This window comes from Abramis brama (genome assembly GCF_963993115.1).
Source record: "Abramis brama genome assembly, chromosome: 2".
NCBI classification, from domain to species: Eukaryota; Metazoa; Chordata; class Actinopteri; order Cypriniformes; family Leuciscidae; genus Abramis; species Abramis brama.
Window position 1 is genome coordinate 43,839,397 of NC_139964.1, and position 18,089 is coordinate 43,857,485.

The 18,089-nt window shown below is 41.1% G+C and overlaps 1 protein-coding gene across 1 annotated transcript in view; it reads left to right on the forward strand.

Moving 5' to 3' along the window:
• The window catches only part of marchf4a (membrane-associated ring finger (C3HC4) 4a), a 56,195-nt gene that overhangs the window by 15,030 nt on the left and 23,076 nt on the right, over positions 1–18,089 (forward strand). Inside the window, exon 2 of the mRNA XM_084104037.1 lies at positions 14,048–14,203. Within this exon, the coding sequence (XP_083960163.1) occupies positions 14,048–14,203 (156 nt within the window). The remainder of the gene's footprint in view (positions 1–14,047; positions 14,204–18,089) is intronic.

An 18,089-nucleotide genomic window follows, 5' to 3' on the forward strand; every position in this document is an offset into this window, starting at 1 on the left:
CTAAAAAAAGGCTATCTACTATAGAATTGTTATTTTAAATAAACTGGGTGCGGGGGAGCGGGGAGAAAGAAAATGTCTGTTCCTCCTTTTTGTTTATAATCCTTACATGTGCAAAATTCTGCCTTTTTCCTTCTGCAAATTTTGTACATTTGCACACAGTGTATTCCAATTTTTGAGCAGATGATCTTTAGTAAACAGAATTAACCTGATCACTTTTTAGCACTGCAGGCTTGAAACAAATGAGACACGTTTAACGCTTGAAGCAGGGTAATGAAAGCAAACTCTTCTCTTTCATTCTTTCTATATAAAAAAAATAATATAGATTTCATAGACAATTGGAAAGGTTTTTGGGGCAGACCTGACCTGTTGAAATGAGATGGTATTCATCCCTCCTGGGATGGTGCTGCTCTTCTCTCTAGTAATATGGCACATAGTCTTAGAGCTCAAACATGAATTGGGCCTCAGGTCAGGAAGCAGACAGACTGGCTAAACCGACCATCTGCTAGCTGTCTCATGTCACTGAGGTCAGATAAATCCCATCACATAGAGCCTCTTTCACCTAGATATCATCATATAGAGACTGTGTCTGTAACCCCGAATAAGGAAATACAAAAAAACTCCCAAACCCATTTAAGGGTAAAAATGTAATTGATGTTCAACAAATAAAAAACAGATATAATACAGATGACCAAATGATAAAGCTTGGGTTGCTGAATATTCGATCCCTTACTTCAAAAGCACTTATTGTTAATGATATGATTAAAGACTATAACCTAGATGTGCTGTGTTTGACAGAAACCTGGCTAAAACCAGACGATTATATTACTTTAAATGAGACCACCCCGCAAGATTACTGTTATAAACATGAACCTCGTCTGAAAGGCAAAGGGGGAGGTGTTGCTGTAATTTATAGTAATAAGTCTTGTTTTAAATATAATTATTTTGAAGTGTTGGTGCTTAATGGAACACTATCTAGTGTAAATGATAAATCACATTTGAGATTTGTGCTGGCTACTGTATACAGGCCACCAGGGCACCATACAGACTTTATCAAATAATTTGCTGATTTTCTATCAGAGTTAGTACTGGCTTCTAGTTAGCTAGTCCTAACTGTTGGTGATTTTAATATACATGTAGATAATGAAAAAGATGCATTGGGATTGGCATTTAAAGACATTCTTAACTCTATTGGAGTTAGACAACATGTGTCAGGACCTACTCATTGTCGTAATCATACCCTAGATCTAATATTATCACACGGAATCAATGATGATGCCGTTGAAATTCTGCAGCAGAGCGATGACATCTCAGATCATTATCTAGTTTCGTGTAAACTTCATTTAGCCAAGGCTGCAAAGCTAACTCCGTGTTACAAATATGTTAGACCTATCACTTCTGCCACTAAAGATTGCTTTATTAAAGGTCCCATGACATGAAATTTCCACTTTCTGAGGTTTTTTAACATTAATATGAGTTCCCCTAACCTGTATATCGTCCCAAAGTTTCTAGAAATTTTAATTGGTGTAAATCGAGCTTTTGCTATTTTTCTCTGCCTTTGAGAAAATGGAAGCTCAACCGGGCTGATCTTGAATCTCCTCCTTATGACGTTATAAGGAGAAATGTTACCTCCCCTTTCTCTGCTTTGCCCGCCCAGAGAATATTTCTCGCCCATGAGAAAATGAGCTAGGAAGTAGAACGCGCGCGCGATTTTAGTTTGTCCACGAGAGATATCATGGCTTTTGAGCCCCAATAATTGGATGTACAAATGAACACCGAAGGGTACACACAGCTACACAGCTCGGACAAGTAAGTCAACAAATGATATATAAGTGTGTTGTTGCTTTACTGTTTATGGTTACCTAGCTTCTTACACGTAGAATGTGGCTGTCACATTAGCTATGCAGTTACTCGTGCTAATGTAAAGGTAGACAGCATCAAGTTACACATACTGTAACGCGAGTGTTGTACATTTCTTTGTTATTTGGAGAACCGTTTTCCTGTTGGTTATATGGCGTGCGCGATATCTGCATTTCAAGATCGCAGAGCTTGATGTAATTGTAATAAGATAAATTACAGACGTTACAGATCTCTCATGTAAAGGCAACAGTAGGTTCGCGTTAGCTACATGATACTAACTGTAAACCATCCGAATAAAGTACCGTATCCAGACATAATATTTTAAACTAACCATTCGGAAACGTCCTGCTGAGTTGCAACTTCTTCATCCGTTGCTTCTCCATCTGGATCAGATTCTGGGTCAAACTGAAATGCTTAAACGACTGCGTGTCTTCGTGCCATTGCAATATATCCAACATAAACAAACATGCATGGTACCGTTGCGCAAGATGGTCATAGGCCACACCCACCCTCCACCTTGCGCCGCCTTTCTCCTCCTCATTAGCATTTAAAGCTACAGACACCGAAACAGCCCGTCTGAAGGAAGCTCAGTCTGGGACTGGCTTGTAGTGGCTATAATTCTGCACCGAGGCTGAATTTTTGGAAAGAGATTTCAGATACAGTACTAAGGACCACTAAGGCCTATATTAAAGCCTACAAAAAGTAGCATGTCATGGGACCTTTAATAATATTCCTGATCAGTTTCATCATCTCAGCATCCCGGATAGCTTAGAAGAACTCGATATTGCGACAGAAACTTTTTAACTCTCTCTTTTCCAGCACTTTAGACACAGTTGCTCCTTTGCGCTTAAAGAAGATTAAAGAAAATAGTCCAACGCCGTGGTACAACGAGCACACTCAGGCACTTAAGAGAGCAGCCAGAAAAATGGAGCGCAACTGGAAGAAAACAAAACTAGAGTATTTTCGCAGTTCATGGAAAGAGAGCTCGATTGCATACAGAGAGGCTTTAAAAGCTGCTAGATCTGCTTATTTTTCAACCATATTAGAAGAAAATACACAAAACTCTAGGTATTTATTTGAAACAGTGGCTAAATTAAATAAAAAATAAATAAAGCTTCAACCCCAGATGTTTCCAAGCAGCACAGCAGTAATGACTTTATGAACTTCCTTACTTACAAGATTGATAATATCAGGGAGAAAATTATAACTATGCAACCATCTACTACAGTATCGCATCAGGCAGTGCATTGTAGTCTCCTTGAGGAAAATTTTTATTCATTCATTGCTATAGGAGAGAAGGAATTTTCTGAACTCGTTAAATCATCTAAATCGACAACATGTATGTTAGACCCTATACCGACTAAACAACTGAAAGAGATGATTCCAGAGATCATAGATCCTTTTCTTAATATCATTAATTCATCTTTGTCATTAGTATACGTACCAAAAAAAAATTAAGCTAGCTATGATTAAACTGCTTGTTAAAAACTTGATCCTACAGAATTAGTCAATCACAGGCCGATCTCGAATCTACCCTTTCTGTCAAAGATACTAGAAAAGGGAGTATCCTCACAACTATGTTCCTTTTTAGAAAGAAATGGTATCTGTGAGGATTTTCAGTCAGGATTTAGACTGAGACAGCTCTCATTAGAGTCACAAATGATTTGCCCTTATCATCCGATCCTGGTTGTATCTCTCTATTAGTGTTACTCGATCTTAGTGCTACATTTGATACTACCGACCACAACATTCTTTTAAATAGACTCGAAAATTATGTTGGCATTTGTGGAATTGCATTAGCATAGTTTAAATCATACTTATCTGACCGTTATCAGTTTGTAGCAGTAAATGAAGAGATTTTTTTTCGATCAAAAGTTCAGTGTGGCGTACCACAAGGCTCAGTACTAGGACCTTTGCTGTTCACTCTGTACATGCTATGCTTGGGAGATATCATTAGGAAGCATGGCATTAGTTTTCACTGTTATGCTGATGATACTCAGCTTTGTATTTCTTCACGCCCTGACGAAACTTAACGGAATGCATAGGTGATATAAAAAACTGGATGACTAGTAATTTCCTACTACTTAATTCTGAAAAAAACAGAGATTCTAATTATTGGACAAAAAAACTTCCTCACGTAATAATCTAGAATACCGTCTAACTCTTGATGGCTGCTCTGTCAAGTCTTCGTCGTCGGTTAGGAACCTGGGTGTGCTCTTTGATACCAATCTTTCATGACCATATTAGCCCCGTTCTGTCACTGCAGGTATGGTGAATGCTATGTGATGATGTGGGGCTATTTTAATTCCAAAGGCCAAGGGAACTTTATCAGGATGCATAGTATCCTAAAAATTAATTTAAAAAAAATACTTAAAAATAAAAATCTGCCTGCCTCTATGGGAATTTAACATAGGGGTGTACACACTTATGCACCATGTATTTTAAGGAAGAACATTTATTTATTTACGATACATTATTCATTCACAAAGAAAATTGGTGTCCTAAAAGGTTGGATTTTTCCTAATTTTTTAAATTAAGGCATTAAGTTCAATTTCCAAAATATGATTTTTTATTCCTCTTTTTAGTCAACTTTAGCATGGGTGTATTAACTTATGCATTGCACTGTATTTCAAGGTTTGCGTTCTCGAGCCACCAGGCACTGTTTTGTGCAGATGAGCGGGCCGGAGCGCGTTGAGTGTTTTCTGTTAGAACGGTGTCGTGTTAGCGGCCCCTAAGTTAATAACTAATGATCTTTGCAACGGAAGTGAATCAATCAATCAAAACTAACTTTAGCTGCACAATAACTTTATTCTAGAGCTGCTGTAAAGCCTAAACAATCTGTTACTGTAATTTCCTATTATCACTGTAAAGCTGCTTTGAAACAGCTATATTGTTAGAAGCGCTATATAAATGAAGGTGACTTGACTTTGAATGTTCAGATGTAATCATCAATTTCTCTTTTGTTGAACAGGACACCATTTCGTCACTGCTGTCTCATTTAATTTCTGTTCTCATAACTTGCATAAATGCATTTGATTGGATAAAGATGCAATCAAATACTGTATGTGGGTTTAAATGTGTTTGAGGAAAATAGCATATCTGAACTATGGCCAGAAAAGTATTAAACGCACTCACTCCGTTCTGGATTTGGACCGCAGATTGGTAATCGATGACCTCAGCGTACTGTTGAACTTACCACTGAGTTTTCTGATGTATTGAGCAGCACCGCAATTTCATCAAAATCAGTTGATATAATTAAATGTAGTTTTATTTTAAAGGTGCTCTTACCCAGTCCAGACCAGACAATGGACTCGTTCTACCATGCCTATGTTTTGATCATCGTTCTGAATCCCATCCAGACGTATAGTCTTTGACAAGTCTCAAAGTCTATAGTCTCAAAATGTAGTTCCCTTTCAAGGGAACTCCCGTTGCGTCGAGAATGACGCTATGGGGAACGCTTTGCGTGATGACGTCTTGAAGCACATGTAAAATCAGTCCAATGGTGTAGCGGGACGTCAGAGGCGGGTGACGTCACGTACCAGGAAGCTATAAAAGCCGGCCCGAAACAGAAAACGAAAGCTTTCTGAGTCTTCAGTCGCGCTCTGTGTTGAAATCTGTCCTTGTTATTTGGTGTTGTCTGTCTATATATATATATATTTATTCAGATATGGCGAGCAAGCAGCAGTATCGAGTGTGTGTCCATCCCTGCCCGCGTTATTTAACGGGAGGTGACACACACACTCTTTGTGTTGTTTGTTTGGGAGAGGAGCATGCCCAGTCAGCACTCGAGGGTGGTGACTGTGTGCATTGCTGTGCGCTTCCATTGCGGACGCTCCGATCCCGGTTGGCTCGGTTCAATCCCGACCACGTTCCCCAGGGCTCGGGTCCCGCCGCGGCTGAGGCTCGGCGGCGATCTCAGACCTGGGGTTCGCAAATGGATCTGTCAGTGGATGTTGAGACGGGCTCTGCCTTATCTCAGCCTCTTACTGACAGATCCAGTGCCTCTCATCAGGGTGTGGAAGCACGCGCTGCGGTTTCTTCCCCCCCGATAGAGGCACCAATACTGCAACTATCCAGCTCTGAGGAGTTGGATGTTGTAAGTATTGATGCTGAGTCTGAGGATTCGCCACCTCAGTCTCATGCTTTTGAAGAACTGCTCGATGTGATCACGAGAGCAGTTGACAGATTGTCTATTGAGTGGCCAGAGGATAGGCAGGACGTTCGTTCAAAAAGCAAACTCGACGAACGCTTCCTGCCATCTCGTGCTCAGCCCCAGCGTAGGAGCCTGCCGTTTTTCCCCGATCTCCACACCGAGGTGTCGAGATCGTGGGGGAGACCAGTCTCTTACAGAGTTTACACACCACACACCTCTCTATATTCCACCATTTCACAATATAAAGAGCATGGTTATGGGGAGATGCCGAAGGTGGAAGAGACGCTCGCGGGCTATCTCTCTCCAGCAACGGCATCTTCCCTGAAGGCTCCTACACTTCCCTCAAAGCCAGTAAAGTTGACATCTTCCCTGATTAATAAGTCGTATGCAGCCGCTGGTCAAGCTGCAGCGTGTCTGCATATGATGTCCATTTTGCAAGCCTATCAGGCAGAATTATTGGGGGATTTAGAGGAGGGCGGGGGAATCGGTCCCGACACTGTGGCTGAACTGCGCAGAGCCACGGATGTTTCTCTCAGAGCCACCAAGGAGACCGCTAAATCTATCGGGCGGTCTATGGCAGCCCTGGTGGCTACTGAGAGGCATCTGTGGCTCAACCTGAGCGATATTAAGGACAAAGAAAAGCATGTTCTGTTAGACGCTCCGGTTTCCACTGCCGGGTTATTTGGGGATGCAGTAAATATTGCGGTTGCAAAATCACAAGAAGCCGCTAAACAAGCATCTGCTCTTCAAAAGCTTCTTCCCCGCCGTTCTTTCTATGAGAAAAACACCTCTTTTTACGGTGCCCGTCTCTCTTCGGTACCCTCAGGGGACCGTTCTGCCAACCCTGCCGCCATCGGTGTTACAGGGCGCAGCGGTCTCCGGCGAGCACATATCTCAAGGACCACCCGGAAACGTAGTGGCCTCGGGATGCCCGCCCCCTCCGAGGAGGGTGTTAGAGCAGTCTGTTCGGTCGCTCCCTGCCGGTGCGCCGTTACAGGGCGTCGAATTGACTGCTCAACAACAACAAAATCCAGAAACCAGTCTCGAGAGGCTGGTACCTCTAGTAGAATCTTTGACAGCGTGGAAGCTACTGTCAAATGTTTCTCGTTGGGTCCTGCAGACCGTAGAAAAAGGGTATCAGATACAATTCAAGAAACGCCCACCTCGGTTTATGGGGGTCCTACCCACAGTGGTGGGCCCCGAGCAGGTTCTGGTTATGGAACAGGAAGTAAACACTCTGTTAGAGAAAGGGGCCATAGAATATGTACCTCCCTCCGACAGGGAAACCGGGTTTTACAGCCGGTACTTCATAGTTCCAAAAAAGGACGGGGGATTGCGTCCCATTTTGGATCTTCGAGTTCTGAACGAGTCAGTCATGCAGCTCAAGTTCAAAATGTTGACATTGAGACAGATCGTGCCACAGATCAGGTCCGAGGACTGGTTTGTCACGATAGATCTCAAGGACGCATATTTCCATATTTCCATCCGTCCGTGTCATTGGAAGTTCCTGAGGTTTGCTTTCGGGGGCAAAGCATACCAATATCGTGTTCTTCCATTCGGCCTAGCTTTATCACCCCGCACTTTCACGAAATGTATGGATGCAGCTCTGGCGCCTCTGCGCCTTCAGGGGATTCACATCATGAACTACATCGACGATTGGTTGATTTTAGCTCAGTCGCATCAGTTGGCGGTTCAACATCGAGATGTTGTTCTCGCCCACATGAAAGAGCTGGGGTTACGGCTGAACGCCAAGAAGAGTGTGCTTTCTCCACTCCAGAGAACCACTTTCCTAGGCGTGGTTTGGGACTCAGTGTCGATGCAGGCGCGCCTGTCACTGCCACGTATAGAGTCCATCCTTGCAGCTGTGAAAAGTGTAAAGCTAGGCCAGCTACTCACTGTCAAACAGTTCCAGAGACTGTTGGGTCTCATGGCAGCAGCTTCCAACGTGATACCTTTTGGACTGCTGCACATGAGGCCCCTGCAGTGGTGGCTCAGGACCAGGGGGTTTTCCCCGAGGGGCAACCCATTTCGCACAATCAAGGTCACGCGGCGATGCCTACGTGCCTTGGTTATGTGGAAGAAACCTTGGTTCCTGTCCCAGGGCCCAGTGTTGGGAGCTTCTTGTCGTCGCAGACTGCTAACGACGGATGCTTCCCTCACGGGTTGGGGAGCGATCCTGGAGGGTCGCTCAGCTCAAGGTCTGTGGGAAGACCATCATCGTTCCTGGCATATCAATCGCCTAGAGATGTTAGCTGTCTTCCGGGCTCTGAGGAGCTTTGTCACAGACCTCAGGGGACACCATGTGTTAGTGCATACGGACAACACGTCGGTAGTCGCCTACATCAACCACCAAGGGGGTTTGCGCTCGCGCCCATTATCAAATCTGGCACGCCATATCCTCTTGTGGTCCCAGGGGAAGTTGCTGTCACTCAGAGCAGCCTACATCCCCGGGGTTCAGAATATAGGAGCAGACACTCTGTCGAGGCAGGGGCCGAGGCCCGGGGAATGGAGGCTCCACCCCGAGGTGGTGGAGCTGATATGGAGGGAGTACGGCCAAGCACAAGTGGATTTGTTTGCGTCTCGAGAGACGTCTCACTGTCCACTTTGGTTCTCCCTCACGCATCCAGCTCCTCTGGGACTGGATGCTATGGTTCAGACGTGGCCGAGGCTACGTCTGTACGCCTTTCCCCCAGTTTCTCTGCTCCCGGGAGTTCTGGAGAGAGTTCGCAGGGACCGGGTTTGCCTGCTTCTAATAGCCCCGCGTTGGCCGGGCAGAGTATGGTTTCCCGATCTGGTCTCCCTCCTCGACGGGCATCCTCTGGAGTTACCCGTCAGGAGAGACCTTCTGTCCCAGGCAGGGGGCTCAATATTTCACCCCCGCCCAGAACTGTGGAACCTGTGGGCTTGGCCTCTGAGGGGGCCCAGCTCATAGAGTCAGGTCTCTCAACTGAGGTTGTTGAGACCATTCTACAGTCCAGAGCTCCCTCCACGAGGAAACTTTATGCCCTGAAGTGGAGAGTATTCACTTCTTGGTGTAGTGACCGTCGGTTGGACCCAGTCCACTGCCCAATTGGTACAGTGCTGGAGTTCCTGCAGGACCGGTTCACTGCAGGTCTGACCCCGTCCACTTTAAAGGTCTATGTGGCGGCCATAGGTGCTTACCACATTCCTTTGGGTGGAATGTCTGTGGGGAAGGACCCTCTGGTATCTCGTTTCCTTCGTGGCACTTGGAGGCTGAGGCCTGCAGTCCGCTCTAGGGTGCCGCCATGGGACTTGTCCATTGCTCTACAAGGCCTGTCCCTGGCCCCCTTTGAGCCCATTGAGGAGGTTTCGGAAAAGTTTCTGACTTTGAAAGCTATTTTCCTTCTTGCCATTTCTTCTCTTAAGAGAATTGGGGATATTCAAGCATTGTCGGTTGCTCCGTCCTGCTTAGAGTTTGCTCCGGGTATGGTGAAAGCTTTTCTCCATCCCAGACCGGGTTATGTCCCCAAGGTCCCCACTAATGTGGCCAGACCTATTATTCTGCAGGCCTTCTGTCCTCCTCCCTTCCAGAATGCGGACCAGGAGGCTAATAATTTGCTTTGCCCAGTTCGGGCGTTAGACGCCTACGTCCACAGAGCTGCCCTGTGGCGCAGAAGTGATCAGTTGTTTGTTTGCTTTGGCTCCCCTAACAAGGGAGGGCCGGTGTCTAAGCAAAGAATGAGCAAGTGGGTGGTCGAGGCTATCTCACTTGCTTATGAGGCGGCTGGGCAGCCTTCTCCTTTGGCTGTCCGGTCGCACTCTACAAGGAGTATGGCGGCCTCTAAGGCCCTTATTTCAGGAGTTTCACTACAGGATGTCTGTGATGCGGCAGGCTGGTCCTCACCGCACACTTTCGTCAGGTTTTACTCTTTGGATCTAGACTCTGCTCCAGGGTCTCATGTTTTGTCATCCTAGTGCTGCTCTATTAGATTACACACAGGACAGACATTCGTAGCTATGGAGGCGTTGGTATAGACGTTCCCCATAGCGTCATTCTCGACGCAACGGGAGTTCCCTTGAAAGGGAACGCCTCGGTTACGACTGTAACCTCGGTTCCCTGAAGAGGGAACGAGCGTTGCGTCGCCTTGCCATATCTCCTTCATGCCTGTCAGCTCGACTTCAGACTTTTACGAAGCTTTCGTTTTCTGTTTCGGGCCGGCTTTTATAGCTTCCTGGTACGTGACGTCACCCGCCTCTGACGTCCCGCTACACCATTGGACTGATTTTACATGTGCTTCAAGACGTCATCACGCAAAGCGTTCCCCATAGCGTCATTCTCGACGCAACGCTCGTTCCCTCTTCAGGGAACCGAGGTTACAGTCGTAACCGAGGCGCTTTTTTTATGAAACTTACCCACATTCAAGTGTTGATAAAAAAGGAATGTATGAAGCTAGAATAAATTTTTTTTTTTTTTTTTTTGAAAGCAGGTCTGTTCTTTCTTTTGATGTATTGCATATTCAGAAGTAAACTAAATATTCTGAGGGGCCATGAAACTTTTGTAAAAATGATCAAAAATGCTGGCGATGTCTGGCAACTTTTTCAAAAACTTTTTTATATTAGATAAATACATATACAAAAGTCTATTTGTCATCAAGTCATAGCCAGTACTGTCTGTAAATAGCCTGTGTTAAAAAGCCACTTTTATAACATATTTTATAACATGGGATTTTGACCAAATGAGAGAAGAAAACTGAGCACCCACATAGCTACAGTAAACTTAATGAAATTGTAATGAAATCGTAATGCAATACACTTACTGCCTCAGATGTGGCCATTCTAATGATGGACAAAATTCTCAGAAATGTACTGGTCAAAAAACATTGTAACTCCACTGGAGCTTAATTTTGGTAAAATGTTAATAATATAATGACACATGCAAATGTCTGACCATATATAAAGCCACAATATCTTTGAAAAACTTTGACAGTTTAATAATTTTTAAAATACAGTGTTTTTTCATTTCCTGAAAAATAGAGGTTTTGGACGTACAAGGTTTCTGGCTGACAGCAAAGATATCTTCCAAAGCCACATGACAATAAGGAACAGACAAGAATCTAAGCAACTGTGCCAACTTGTGTTAATAAAAGTAAAACAATAAAAGTAAAAATGCAGCAGTTGAGCAACAAATTTCAGGTTTTAAATTTAAATTTTTCCCCAAGAGACCAGATAAACAACTGCTTATACGTGAGCAAAATTGGGACTGTTTTCTTTCTTTTTTTTTCAGCAGTTTGTGAATGAGTTTCTTGTTAAAGACATTGGTCATAACCGTGTGCATGTAGAGCAAAATGAGTGTGTAAGTTCAGTGAGGGACATGATGCAGATTGTTGGAAACAATGCTCATTAGCGCTGCTCCTCAGAGCTCCAGGGCAAAGTAGTGATCTGTGTTTTCTTACCCTGCAAAACTAGAAGGGAAGTTGAGTTGCCGTCCTGATCTCTCCCCAAACGTCGTCTTCTAAGAACGCTCTGAGTAAATAATTAATTCTCTATGCTGATGGAAATTCAGTCCCCCTTATCTAGATGCTAAACTGAAACAATATAAAAGAGACAGTGTACCAAGTCTGATCAGCACAGGAAGGTAATATCTATCAGTGCCACAGTGAGCAAGTGCCAGTGACCCAACAGCTGGTTTTATCTAATCATCCCCCATTATTGTGCCTGTATGTGTGGATGTATGTGTTTGTAAGGCCAAATGATGGATGCCGCCATTGTGTTTGGTTCCTATTCACAAAGCAATGGTGTTAATTAAAGGAATTTGCTCTGACCAATGTTTGCACTTGTGTAATTAATTCTGTAATTTTGACATTAGCGGATGTACAGATATTCTTTGCACTGGTTAAATGAGCTAATAATAAACGCATGGATTAGGCAACTATTTGTCACCCACACAACCCTCACTATGAGGCACGTTTGAGATGTGCTGTGTTTTGAAACATTGTGAATACTGCTATGAGGCTTCTGTGAAGATATTTTGGCATGCAGCACTGGAGGCAGTAGGTTTGTTGTCTCAGTTGCATGATTCACATGGGTTGCAAAGTAGCAATCAATCTAATTATGTCCCTTTGCTGCTGAAAAGAGATTCTGGCGTTTTAATTTTCTGTTGAATTCAGACCGGACACTGCTCTGTTTTTTTAACAAGGCAAGCAGCACTGTTAAACGTATTCCCCAAATGAATGAGTAGTTCTTGTGAAGGTCGCCAAGGTCATGTCCCTAGTAACAGTCTGTGGATTCTTAAGTGGAGCCCATTAATAATTTGTACAACTATTGGACGGGTCAATGACGTGGCACTTGTGTTTTGGTCTGGATCTATTAACTTGCTCAAAAATAAAGAGAACAATAAAGAGAATCAAATGTCATTCATACATACAATGGCTTGAATAGCTATATGAGCATGTTTTAAAGTTAAACATTTTGTATATATTTGTATATATATAAATGTTTGTGTGATACAACACTGTACTGTTATAATAATGAAGATTTAATAACTGCTTCTCTACTAAAAAAAATTGTCTGCTAAGTCAGGAAATTATATATCACATGATTTGATCTTTTTATGAAAAGGCACGATTAATTCAGATTGTAAAATGTGGTACGACTCTCCAAAAACATAATATTTATGAATTTATAATTAATGATATTTATGTTTTACATTTTTTAAATTAGCAAAAAAATTCAGGCAAATAAGATCCATTGGCAATATTGTAAGAGTAAATGTGACTGCTCCTTAAAGTCGAGATTAAAAAAGGAAGTAGCTCCTTTCTTCCATATAGTGATGTACATGAGAGGAACATATTATTGAAGAAAAAAAAAGTAGGGCAATGACTTGGTTTTGCATCGGTTGTTTATTTTGAGATGTGGGCGTTGCACAAAAAAACGGAGGCAGATGACTGTGAGCTTTGCAGGTGCGGGGTTTAAGAGGACTAAATATTTGGAGAAGTCCTGCAGGCCAGAGATAAGTTTGTTTCACCGGAAGGTCAAGTTATGACATTTTTAGTAGTAATATCCCAATAAAGCAGCATACATGAATTATTTTGATAAATATAATCAAATACGCTTAATATGTTGTTATTACTGCATACTGTTGAATACTACAATACACTAGTATCTGCCACTATTTGCACTAAGTATTAGAATCTAATACTTTGCACTTAGTGCAAAGAAAATACCACTCTTATCACTTAGTGTAAATTGCATCTATGGATGCAATGAAAATACTTTTTGTTGCTATTTACACTTAGGGACACGACACCGTTTTCAGCTAAAAACATACAACTTTGTATACGCTTTGGCCGTTCATTAACAGTTTTGGGGGCCTGAAAACGCAAACTTTTGAAAATGGGTTTCAAAGTGCAAGTTTTTGAAAACGGTCTCTGTGTAAACAGCGAAAACGTGAATCTCTGAAGACGATGACATCATGCACATGCGTATTACGTGTTCGGTCTATAGTGTTTCATCGCCATCTAATGAATAGAATACAGGGAATACAAGGTTTTTAGTCGTTTTTGCGAATCCATGTCAATGGGGATCTTTTTGACAATGGTGTCATCTGAATGCGGAAAACTCAGAGCAAAAACTTCTCAGTTTTAATCATATCGTTGTCGTGTAAGCGTACCCTTAGTTCAAGAATATATTTGTCAGGGTTATGTTTTGTATCTTTGTGTTTTCGTTCCTGTGTCTTTGTTACGTGTTTCATTTCAGTTTGACCATGACCATTACTCTCTGTTAGTTTCCTTAGTTACCGATTAACCACACCTGTGTCTCGTTTAGTTCATGATTTATACTTCTTGTTTGGTTCTATTGCTTGTTGGTTCTCGTCTTCATTTAATGTGTGTGAATTATGATTTCTCCTGGGTGATTCTCTGTGTTTATTAAAGACTGTATTCATCTTTGTCAAGAATTGTGGATTGAACCATACACAGCGTCTTATTTATCATCAGTCTGGGTGTCTGGTTTCCGAATTATTTGATAAATCGGGGGAGATTAGCTACTGCTAATGTGAGCATGTGTTGTGTCCTGCAGGGGGAGCTGCTGAGCCCGTGTCGCTGTAGTGGTTCTGTTCGCTGCACTCATGAGCCCTGTCTAATAAAGTGGATTAGTGAGAGAGGATCATGGAGCTGCGAACTCTGCTACTACAAATACCAGGTCATCGCCATCAGCACCAAGAACCCGCTACAGGTAACTCAATGCTTGCCTGACCTTATTTTAACATTATTATTACCAAAAGCATGTTTTTTTTTTATTTTTATGTTCCTTGGTAATTCCATGTACGCTGATGAAATATTACATTTGTAAAAGTAATCCATTTTGATTTAAAAAGTAACAGTACATGTTTTAAAAGTAAAATAATATGGTTTTATTTATTTATATTATACACTCCATCCTCCTGCTCAAAGTGCTTATTTAAAGAGAGAGGGGTCTAATGCCCCAGTCACACTGATAGGATAGAATTTAAATAAGTTAGTCTGACATCATTATGAATTGTTTTAGAAGTCAGCACAGTCGAGCTCTGGGGATCATATTACTCCTGCTTCTAGGCTCATTTTAAATTCAGACAAGACCAATTCAGTGATTTGTTAACCTGAGTTATTGAATCAGTAGTTGTGAACAGTTCATTGAAAAGAATTGGCTCTAAAGAAAGATTTGTTGTTATGCTTTGAAATGTAGTGAAGAAAAACAACTTAAAATGAAGAAACTCTGATTAAGTCCAAATAAATAAATAAATATACTTGCATGTGTTACGGAGTAAAACTGCTTTAGTTTTGTCCACCATGCAGGTATTATTTGCATTGCACTAAATGGCCAATACAGTTGGTGGACACCTGAACACAATACCCAAATGTGTTTAAGCAAAACCATGGACAATTCATTTCATAGCCATGGGCATTAATGAGGCATCAATCCTCCCTTCCACTCTTCTGGCAAGGCTTACCACTAGATGTGGGAACATGGTTGCAGGGAACATTGCTCTCAGTCATTATAGAGCATCAGTGAGGTCAGACACTGATTTTATATGATGGCGCTTGGCTCACAGTCATCACAAAGATGCTCATTGAGTTTCAGGTGGGCTTTTTTTGAAAGCCAGCCAATTTCTTCCTCACCACAGTCGGTAAATAATTTCTTTATAGATCCCGCTTTGTGCAGAGAGCATTGCTAAGTTGAAAAAGAAAATATTTTGTCTCATTGTTTGGACATTTACATGGCTGTATAGTATACTTGATTAAAGTAGAAAACGCATTCATTAGAAGGTGATGTTCACATTCTCTGGCCATATAGTGCACCTTGGCATACCATGTAGCCTATGATATATGAATATGGTAGTCATTCAGCACCAAAATATAGCCATCTGATACTATCACTGTGCCATTGTACCACCATAATACTGAGAGCATTAGCAGTGTGTTTATCTTATTCCTTTCATATGATCAGCTCATATGATTCATTTGCTTGTCTGGGTTCAAAGCTTCTGCTCTCAATGATATTACTTTCAGCCTTTTTTATTTTCTTTTGATCTGACCTTCAGATGATAAATAGGACACTTTCTTCTTTGTTTTGGTTATTTTAAAGGTGCACTTCAAAACTTTGGCCATACAATTACCAGGGTTCCCACGGGTCCTTGAAATCCTTGAAAGTTTGTGAATCAGATTTTTTTTTTTTTTCAAGGCCCCTGGAAAGTTTTTGAAAATAAACATTCATGGATACAGGTCCTTGAAAGTACTTTAATTTATTTTGTGCAAAAAGTTTTCTGGAAAGAATGCAATATTATTTCCTCCAGTTCGCTAATGTGTTATTTCGCCAACACTTCGTGGCCTATGCATAGCCTACTAGCTTGCTTGATTTACCTTAGTTACGCGCATTTACGCATTACGTAAAGTGTTTCCCGCGTGAGGTGCTTTGTGTTGTACGTTGCCATGACTACTATGATGGTACCTTAACGTTTCACAGACACACCGTGAAACATTGCAAAAATAGGCTGAAACCGCTGAAACGTGATACCTGGAAAATGCAAGTTTCATGATATTTGGAATGTTTTATAATGATCTGCACTATGTTGGATATGTTTTCAGTGCTTATACCGAACCCAAATATGTTCAGTCAATCACTATTCGAACGGTAATTGTTTCTCATGGGGTTGTAAGGTATTTTCATCATTTAGGGGTTGGTCTGTGATTTAATTGCCGTCCGAATCCAGAATGTCAGTGTTTTTCTCCCACCACCCGCATATTTTTTATTTATTTATTTTTATTTTTTGATAAACACCAAGGTCGTGTGGTGATTTAATTGCCGTCTGAATCCACATATCTGAGTTTACAAGAAGAGATCACTTCAAAATTCACTGTTTAAATCCTTTTTGATCACTGCCGATCAACATACGTATACGATAACGTTAACTGTTGCGCTTAACCGCTCCACCTCAGCAAACCAAAAGGAGAAAGAGTAAAAAGCACGTAAACATTTGAAATGGGCCGTTATTGTGACAGCAATATATATGATTCAATTTTAAAATATGTAAGCTATTATGCATAACATTAAAAATACAAATGCATCTTTATTTTTACCTCGTGTAAATAATAGGTTGAATTAACTTGTTTCAACTTATTTCCATATTTTTTTTAAATTAGCCTACATCCTTTTGAGAAAATGCAAGAATATAAGAATATAAGAAAATAATGTATTAAATAGAACATTATTTTATTAAATTAAATACAAATTTATTCGTATTATTCCAAGCATATGACATTTTATTTACAGCAGACAATCATGTGACTGACCACACGAGCAGCACGTTTGCGTGTTCGTGGACTTACAAAACTTACGTCCGAATAGGGCTTGTACATTGTGTTCAATAAACATAAAACATTTGTGATAATCTGTTGCCCAAATATTTTATGTAATGTAATGTTAAATTGCTTTGCTTGTTAAGATAATATAAACCCATGAGGCAAGAAAACTTAAAAGCATATTCATATATCTTAAAGGTGCATGTGTAATATTTAGGAGGATCTGTTGACAGAAATGCAATATCATATACATAACTTTATTTTCAGTGGTGTTAAATACCTTACATAATGAACCGTTGTGTTTGTATTAGAATGAGCCATTTCTATCTACATACATTGTGGGTCTCCTTACATTGAAATACCCATTTTGCGCCACCATGTTTCTACAGGAGCCCTAAACAGACAAACACGTTTCGTCACTATGTTGTTCTTCATGCAAAGAAGCTAGCTAAAGTCAGCGAATAACACTAACACAATGATGAACAAGTAACAATAATATTCGCAATAACATATAATTTTACTGAATAATTACGTAAACAATCTCTTCATTTATCTTTGTCTCAGACAACAAAATATTTTCCTGTTGTCCACCGTAACTTCTGTTGGTTGCAATTCGCAACCTCACCACTAGATGCAGCTAAAAATTACACAGTGCACCTTTAAAACTTCTGGTTACATGAGCCTAAGCTCTTTTCAATACAATCCATGCAAAAGTTAATATACCGAATATTCTTTGGTTTTATGCAAAACAGAAATACAACAAATAGAATATCAGATCTCTGTCATATGGCCAAAAAAAAAAAAAATGCTTTTTTGCAGTTGTTTGACACATGAAAACTTTAACAATGTATCTGACAAGGTATCACGGTGTAACCTTGCTCTCACTTGAAATGTGTCCCTACATTATGTCCTTGAATTTGAGGATATTGGACCTGGAAAGTCCTTGAAAGGTCTGAATTATTTTTATTTATTTTTTATTTTTTTAACATCAGCTGTACTTTCGGTTGACTTGCCTATGATAAGATCTGTCATTCTACACCAAGATCTACAACCAGCAAGAAGAACGTCTACAGGGCACGTATTTAAAAAAAAAAAAAAAAAGAAGAAGAAGAAGAGGAAGAGGAAGAAAGAAAGTTGTCTGAGCAAGTAGACAGACCATATTTTATTTTATGGAAATGATGGAAACATTTATGGAAACATTAAGAAATTATTCTGACATTTTTCTTGCCAAATCCATCCCAACTGCTCAAAATATAATATTATTGTGAGCTTACCGTAGTGAA